The sequence below is a fragment of the Papaver somniferum genome, chromosome 3, assembly GCF_003573695.1.
Source record: "Papaver somniferum cultivar HN1 chromosome 3, ASM357369v1, whole genome shotgun sequence".
Taxonomy (NCBI): Eukaryota; Viridiplantae; Streptophyta; class Magnoliopsida; order Ranunculales; family Papaveraceae; genus Papaver; species Papaver somniferum.
In genome coordinates, this window is record NC_039360.1 from 157,716,635 (window position 1) to 157,725,284 (window position 8,650).

Here is an 8,650-nt window from a genome sequence, read left to right on the forward strand (position 1 = left end):
CAACTTCAACCATCTTAGTAGGATGGCTCAAGCCTCAACCAGATTGGATCAAAATCAACACAAACGACGCAGCAAGAGGAAACCCCGGGATAGCAGGAGCAGGTATTATTTGTAGAAATGAGGAAACCAACACTATCTTAGCAATATCACAACCTCTAGGCATCACCATAGCACTTGCAGCGGAGACCTGAGCCATGCACATAGCCTCTAAAACGGCGACGGAACGAGGATGGTCAAAAGTCCAATTTGAAACGGATTCGGAAAATTTAATGAGATTTATAACCTCAGATACAGACCCCCCTTGGTATATATCTGACCTGGTTGCAGAGATCAAACAAAGGCTCACTCAAATCCAGCAATATGTCGTTAGACACGTCTACAGAGAAGCAAATCAGGCAGCAGATGGTTAGCAAACAGAGCAGCGGATGATTGCTCCATAGGGAGACTCACGACAACAGTATGGGAACATACAATTCCGCAATCTATCAGTTCTATTGTAATAGCAGACTCTATGGGTATTACATACCCCCGTGTAATCTCAGTCTAATCTAATATTTTTCATGCTTCAAAAAAAAAAAGACACCTAGTCCCAAAAATACCCACGAGGCTAGAGAAAAACTAGAACCCAAAAGGAAAAAAATAAAAATGATAGCTAAATAGAACTCAAACATCCCAATTCCGCAATCTATTAGTTCTATTGTAATAGCAGACTCTATGGATATTACATACCCCGTGTAATTTCAGTCTAATCTAATATTTTTCATGCTTCAAAAAAAAAAAAAGACACCTAATCCCAAAAATACCCACGAGACTAGAGAAAAACTAGAACCCAAAAGGAAAGAGAAAAACTAGAACCCAAAAGGAAAAAAAAATAAAAATGATAGCTAAATAGAACTCAAACATCCCAATTGTTTTAAAAAAAAAAAAAAAAATAACACGACACCTGAGAGATTCGAACTCTCGCGGGGAAACCCCATGTACTTAGCAGGCACACACATTAACCACTCGGCCAAAGTGTCATGGTTGTTGGTAGGGAAAACGTACATTTATATAAATGTAATTTGTTGCTCTTTCTCCTTCCCCGCCAAGACATCAAAGTCTAGGAACATCATCGAACAACCTATATCTTATCCAACGGACTTGAAACATGTAGTTACTTATTACACAACTACTCGAAACACAACAAGGAACTTACTAGATTTCCCTTTCAAACTGTTGTTACCTCGGATACTTTTCAATTTTGATCACAAGTATATAATATAAGTCAATAACCTCGGATACTCTTCCACAAATGGATATAGAAGCAGAGATTTTGGAGCCATTTCAACTCCAATACGCAGATCTTATACACTTGTCTTCAAACTCTTCTGATTATTCAGAAGAAGAAATTTCAAGGCTTGATTCTATCTCCAAAACTATATTAGAAACCCTAGGTCCTACCGGACCTGGTCTTCTTGTTGTTACTGGAGTTCCTCAAGGATCACAACTTCGTCGTGATCTTCTTCCATTCGCTCATCAACTTGCTCTTTTGAATCATCATGATCGTCGAAGAATACTCAAGGTAAATTCAAATACTTCTCTCATAGTTATTTTTTTCCAGTTCACAATTTCAATTATTTAGCCATTTGGGACAACTTTTCAAATTATTCGCTTATATTAGGTTATGGAAGTCACGAGTTATATTCAGGAAGTATTTGAATTGCGATAACTGTGGAGTGAATTGTTTTGTGTATTTAGTCGAATGTTTGATTTGTGTCTTTCATTGTTTGCCATATTGTTATATGATTTATGGAAAACAGTATGTATTGAGATGATGGTTGACTAGAATGATCTTGAGGAGTTCTATTCAGAAACTATTCTAATGGGATCACTGTTCTTTCAGCTTGTAAAATCTTATTTAGTTTGCATAAATTCGAATTCTCCTTTTACCAAAACTTAATTAAGATTGAATAGCAAATATATTATGTATTTGAGAGCAGAGGCGACTGGAATGTCATTCAGCTCCTATTATCCTATCTAGTTTGCATGTTTCAAATACTCCATTTACCGAACTTTGTTGGGATTGACATTTTAAAACATGAAGTGTATGTATGACACCGGATGCTAATTACGAAGTTCATAAATCGTAACATGTGATAGCTTTTGTGTTCCCTCTTTTGGGCTTGTGTTGTTGAGTCATTTAGTCTTCTAATTCAAATTCATTTTCTTGAAGTTTTCTTCGTTGGAGTGTTATTGACCTCTAGTTACCTGTTACTTCGACTTTCGACTTAAACCTTTCTTCTAATAACCAGTACTTCATTGTAGTTCTTACTTTCTTTGCCTGTTTATTGTAAAGCGGGAAGGTACTAAATTTGGTAGTCAGCACCCTACTTATAACTCTTGAAATGACTTTGATATTTTCTCACCTGCTTTGATTCCAAAAATGTTTGAGAAACTGGCACCACTCCTTTACTTCTCCAAGTGATTTAAGGTTTTCGATTTGATTCTAGTTGTTTAAACCAAGTAGTTTATGGCCCTGGGTACTTCCACATGTACAATCTTCTTGCCAGGAAGTTGAAATGATTAAGACTTTAATACCTGGCAGAGGGGCATATTTTAGGAAGGCACGGTGCATTTCATGCAGAAGTAGCTGCGTAATGATAGATATGTTTTGAAGTCTGGAGATTCTTTGTAGTCTCTGATTTTCATCTAGTTTTTTATATCCCAGTGATGTGGTTATAGGAAACCACAGCAGTGAAAACCAGATAAGCTTTGATGGTTCGTATCGGTCAGAACATTTTGATGCCAAAAAACGACCTCCACAGCCCATCCGATAAGTTGCCCTTCGTGATCTCTTTTTGATAGGCTTATGCTTATGGATTAGTGAATCTACGAATACATCTAGTGTGATTCAATGTTGTAAGTGTCCCTAAGATTGTTCATGATAGATATTTATTATCATCAGGAAATTGGCATGCATTCATAGTTGCTTCATTGACAAAGAGCTGATCGTTTCTGAAAGTAGAGTTTTTGATATATTTTATATGTAATGAGTTATCTTTACGGAGCTTAATGTATATGTGTCTCATGTTGTAATAACAAGAATATATCAGTGAATATCCACATTTCCCTTTCCAACAATATTTGATGCGTGAATATCTGAAATGATATTTAATCTAGCTTAGGAGTTAGGACATAGTATTTGTATGTCCATTATAATCTAGTAGCCAGTTGCATTTAACCTTAAGTTATTTGTTTACGAATTCTATAGGACCATGGCTTGGGCACTGACGTTTGTTTGAAGAACCCAGATAGAGCAGTCTCCTCTTTTGTATCTCAATTAAAATATGTTCAGGATACAAGTGTTAATGTCAGTTCTAATGAATCAGTTGAGAAGTCGAAAAAGAATTCAGAATGGCAGAAAAATGTGGATAGTTTGTGTAGGTTCCGAGATGATAAGTTTAAGAATGTGGGAAACAGTTTTAAGGAACTTGGGTTTTGCATGATGGGCATAGGACTCCAGCTAGCACGTGTGTGTGATAAGGCCATTGGTGGGAAGGAGCTAGAACAAAGCATATTGGAGTCGTGCACTGCAAAAGGACGCCTAGTACATTATCACTCAACTCTGGATCACTTTCTCTTGAAAGAGGCTGCTAGAAAAGAAGTGTCTAGAAAAGGTAGAACCAACTGTGAATTTCAACTTGGTGAGAAATTAAAGGTTCACAGAGAGGAGGATCAAACATCGGTTAAGGCATCTAAACTGAAAACAAGTGTAAATGAAGCTACATCCTGTCAAATTTCTCTTTCTAACTTATGGCAACAGTGGCATTATGACTACGGGATTTTTACTATTCTAACCTCTCCCATGTTTATGTCCTCCTATCAAATATCAACAACAGAGGCAAGTGAGCAGGAGTATTCACTGCCTGATGGCCACGATAGTTTACAAATATTTGATGCAAACAAGAATAAAATCTATGTGGTGAGATCTCCACCTAATAGTTTTCTTGTTCAGGTAGGGGAGTCAGCGGATATCCTATCAAAAGGGAAGCTTCATTCAACCCTCCACTCTGTTTGTAAGCCTACAAAACAAGATGATTTAAGCAGAGAGACATTCGTTGTTTTCCTGCAACCAGCTTGGGACAAAAGGTTTTCTATCTCTCAACTCCCTATAGAATCCACAATATCTGACTCTTTGAGATCTAATACCAATGAACAGGAGCCAGATATACTAAGTCAAGAAATACATAAAATTATTCCATCATTGTCATCACGCTTGAAGGATGGGATGACATTTGCAGAGTTCTCCCATCAAACGACGAAGCAGTATTTTGGTGGCAACGGTATGCAGTCAAAGAGAAAGAGAGGCAATATTTCAATGTCCAATCAGAAGTTTCTCACGGGAGGAAAAGGTATCATACAAATAACTCACTACTCACTGCATTATATTCAACAAGTACTATTCGTTTAAACATCTATTGTTAAGTTCTGCACTCTCGTGCTTTATGTTTACATCACCCTTTGTCCCAAAAGCCCCCTCCCCACTAAAGCAAAGAGATCTCAACAAAGAAACAAAAGGTTGGCAGAGACACTAAACCGAAAAGAATTAGTTTAACGGAGCTTCAATTCAGATTTACTTCTAAGGTACGTTTGTACCATGATTCTTAAGTCAACAATTTGAGTCCCCCACTCTTAGAAACCGAGTGACCAGTTCTCTGTTGTAGCTCGAATTGTTTCTCCAGTATCCAACTTATTGCTTACTGTTTTCACTGAATCAACGCAAGTTCCAGTTGAATAATGAGAAAACAGTCAGTGCTAATATCAATCGGGCTGCAGCAGTCACAAAAGCCATGAAATTGCAGAATCAGACTTTTAGAATAGGCAGCCGAAACTAGCACACAAAATAACACAGAGGCCAAATTCGCTTAAACTACGTTGTCAAAGTTCTTTGCACGATGCATAAACCGTAAATTTAGTAATCCTCTCTTGTTCTGAAACCACAAACTTCTTTATATTCAATGCTTACTGATCTCGTAAGCAATCAGAGACCTGCAGTAGTTTGCATTTGTGAGAACTGTACTTGTTGAACCACATTCACTGTCCTTGAGAGATATTGTAGAACGATCTAGTTTGATTGACCAAGGATTATTTAACCCATTAGGTGCAGAACCAACTTGTGAAGATGACCGCTGCATTCGAACTGCACGTGGTATGTTCCTTCCTTCAGTTGAGATCCTCCTCCTGCTTGGCTGCCTTTCATATGAAGTTTCTGGGCGTTGCTTTGGAGCACTCTGTGATCGAACTTTTGCCCTAGATGATTCCGTGTTGGCCATGTAATTAGGAAAGAATGGATATTCGCTTGAAACAGATTCTGCATATTCAGGACGCAAATAACCAAAAGGTACTCTTCCTGGATCAGGTTTAGACATAGCTGAGTAGTATTGTGGGCTACTCTGGGTTGTGTCGAATGAATAGTCCTCAAAATGTCCACTGCAGGCTCTTGGGCTCATTTCAGTCAAACCTGATGGAGCAGGTGACATCTGATGGTGATGATCTTGCTTTACATGGGCACGATTACCAGCATAATATGTTGAGAATCTATGATCTACTATCCGTTCAGCTTGTGTGTGATTTGAATAGCTATTCCTGGCCTTTGAAGTTCCCCTCATTTCTCCAAGATCCATTTCCACAATCTTAACATTCTCCTCTAGCCCTTTATCCATATCCTAACCATTAGAAATATCAAATTTAAATCAGTGAAATTTAAACCTTGTCAGATGTCCATGAGGAAATATCTCATTTTCCGTGAACTATTTAACAGAAACATTTGTGAAGTAGAAAATTTCTGCTTAGGAGTAATTTTGGATGCTTTGCATATATTAAGCTGAATCCAGGCAAATTAAATTGATTAGCAAACTTAGAATTGGAATAGTTACAGAAGGAGCTTACATTATATGTTTGTCTAAAGTGGTGCTCTTGTGGAGGTTTTCTATGGATGAGTTGTCTTTGATTAATACGCTGGTCTGCTGCCTCATCACCAACCATTTGAATTCTCTGTGTGCGAGCTCTAGCCTGAACGCTCAGCAATGCCTGCATGCACCGAAGGGTAGCAGTTGCCTGTTTCCTGACCAGGTGACCTCTTACTAATGCCTGCAACTTCACTAACCCTTTCAACGCGCATAATGCTTTCCTAGCCTGCAGAAACACAGCGAGTTGTTACATATCATCCCTAAAATTCTCCTTTTCACTATCCTCATTTGTTTTCTATGTTTTAGTTTTGGAAAACAACTGCTATTGTGCTATTGTAACAGTACTGTAGAATAGATGTTTCCAAAAAAGAAACTTCATGCTCTCTCAATGTTTGTTTTCTTTTCTCATGATGATTCTGTGTTCATAAATCTAGGAAGATTTGATTTAACAAGAACAAACAATTGCATTAGTTAAACAGCCTTTCAACTATGGATTTTGTCAGCATTATATGAGAAATAGTTCCAGGTTAGACTAGAGTTGGAAAAAAAGGAGTGACGTATTGCAAAGAATTAGTACCAAGAAAGAACGGAAGACAGACTGAATCTTAATTGCAGCTGCTTCTTCAATTGCACTAGATCTTCTATCTTTGGCAGCTCCATTTATCCTGATCACTGCAGCAGCTGCATGTGCAGCTGCGATGGCTGCATCAGCTGCCGCAGCAGAGGCGGCAGCCATTGCCATGGCATGTTTTTTCTGATCGTTCTCAGATCCTTCCATGGGCTGTTCTGTATCTGGTTGTGGAGTGGTAGGAATCGACTCTGTAGAATTTGCATCTTTGGTTGGTGTTCCAGTGGGTGTTGTTCCTGTGCTTGCTGCGGATCTTCGAAAACTCCATCGCTTTTTCTCTTTAGGAGTAGTGTTAGGAGTAATGGTGACTGGAGTTGTCGGATTTTCAGTAGGAGTTTGAGATTGGAAATTTACTTCTCCCTTCTCTTTCTCTTTTTTTTCTTTGTCCTTCTCTTTTTTCCCCGTCAAGAAGCTTCTTAGCCATTTGGGTGTTTTTGCCATCTCTTTCAAATCTACCTAGGAACCATTGCTGTGAAATGCAGTTAGATACGAAATAGAAGAAAGCAACAGTTGATCACTCTCTTCTTGAATAAGTTTGTTGCAGATAGATTGATAGATAGATACAAGAGAGAAGATAGCAACAGTTTTCTTTCTCTCTCTCCCTGTCTTTCTTTGTTTTTGATAACTTCCTTAGACCTTATAACTTTCATTTGACTGAATATATTATATATTTTTCATTCTAATACTTTCATCTCTTTCAGTGAATGATCTCTGACCATGAAATTATTGTTAATTTATGTGATGGTAGGGTATGTAACAAGAAGTGAAGAAGAAGGAGGAGGAGGAGGAGAAGGAGATGATGGGAAATTCAGTAACACCCTTGGTAAGCAACTTGCCAATTCTCATTGAAAACCTGTTGACAAGATTCCTGTCATTTGTTTGGTCATATTCTACTTTCTTAACTACCCATTTTGTCCTTTTCAAGATCCCCACCCCCCTACCCTATCTCAGATCCGTTTTGAAGTAAGGGTATTTAGGTGATTGCTTATGGTTTCATTGGTTTGCTGACTATGCCCATGTGAGTAAGGCCATATGGTTTTATGAAGATGCAGAGAGAGAGACAGAGAGAGAGGGGGTGAGAAATGAGAATCTCTTGTAAAATACTCATGTCAGGGTTAGACACATTCGATTTAGGCTGTGTTGGACTGTTGATGTACTTGCAAGTTAAACCTATGATTTTGGTGGACTGATGGGAGGGGAAGAAATGGTGGGGCCCAGCAGTGTGGGTTGGGGAAAGGAAATTTTCTCTGCACGTGGTTCAACCTCTTGAGCCAGCTTTCATCTTTTCATCCTTTAAGCTTTTGTGCAATGGGGTGTCTGAATCTGATGTCTCACAATCCCAAGTAAACCTCCTCGATACCAAAGCCATCTAGGAAGTCATCTCTTATCCACCTTTCTTTTAGCAATTTTTTTAATCATTTCCAGTAACTGGGGCCACTTTGCTTTTATTCTGTTATTCAGACACTAGTCAGGTAACTATGGGGGTAGAGTAACCCAGTCAGATTTAGTTTAAAGCTAATGGAATAAGAAAATTATCAGTGTAAATACTCATGATAAATGTTCAGTATTGACAGAATTCAGACCCTTTGAACCATGGTAACGGTGGATGAAAGTTTTTTTAGCACACAGTAGTAATCTTTGTAGTGGCATTGTTGCAGTGTAGATAATGGCATTGTTGTCTAGATGAGTTCTGCGGGCGTTTCTTAGAGGAAGTCATTTTGGATGCAGATAGTATGCAAAGCCCGTCATTGGTGCCAAATTGAAGATTCTTCGGATAGCAGTGAAAGACATGTGAATATGTGATTGTTTTCTAGTAGTTTTTAAATTCTTGAGGTCCTATTGTCTCTACTCCCTAGCTAAATTGCTAAATAGTAGAATTAATAACTTGTGAGTAGTAAATAGACATAACAAGGTGGGAGGGGTCAGGCTATGATTAAATTATAGTTGGAAGTATTAACTACTCTAAAGTAATTATTATGGGGAAGGACTCCATTTGGACACCCATGTTATGTCAAATTGTAATATAATGAATATTAAAGTTATGGTAAAAAACTGGTATCACCGTTCAAAAGAA

The 8,650-nt window shown here is 38.1% G+C and overlaps 2 protein-coding genes and 1 non-coding gene across 5 annotated transcripts; 1 reads left to right on the forward strand and 2 right to left on the reverse strand.

The window, feature by feature from the left end:
• Positions 1-937: 937 nt before the first annotated feature.
• On the reverse strand, positions 938-1,019 carry TRNAS-GCU. The gene has a single exon. It is a non-coding gene; the product is annotated as a tRNA-Ser (tRNA).
• A 237-nt stretch (positions 1,020-1,256) lies between these two features.
• Positions 1,257-8,650, forward strand: LOC113357750. 3 transcript variants are annotated; one of them, XM_026601202.1, is made up of 4 exons: positions 1,257-1,561; positions 3,251-4,391; positions 7,325-7,399; positions 8,235-8,650. In XM_026601202.1, the coding sequence occupies exons 1-4, from the start codon at positions 1,292-1,294 to the stop codon at positions 8,237-8,239; spliced, it is 1,491 nt and encodes a 496-aa protein (XP_026456987.1). In that variant the 5' UTR covers positions 1,257-1,291; the 3' UTR covers positions 8,240-8,650. The 3 variants fall into 3 exon arrangements, with proteins under 3 accessions (XP_026456987.1, XP_026456986.1, XP_026456985.1); XM_026601201.1 differs by having other exon boundaries at positions 8,240-8,650; XM_026601200.1 differs by lacking the exon at positions 8,235-8,650 and adding an exon at positions 7,502-8,127.
• On the reverse strand, positions 4,398-7,299 carry LOC113357752 (protein IQ-DOMAIN 14-like). Its single transcript, XM_026601203.1, has 3 exons — positions 6,526-7,299; positions 5,929-6,174; positions 4,398-5,705 (listed from the first exon to the last, which is right to left on the reverse strand). The coding sequence occupies exons 1-3, from the start codon at positions 7,015-7,017 to the stop codon at positions 4,995-4,997; spliced, it is 1,449 nt and encodes a 482-aa protein (XP_026456988.1). The 5' UTR covers positions 7,018-7,299; the 3' UTR covers positions 4,398-4,994.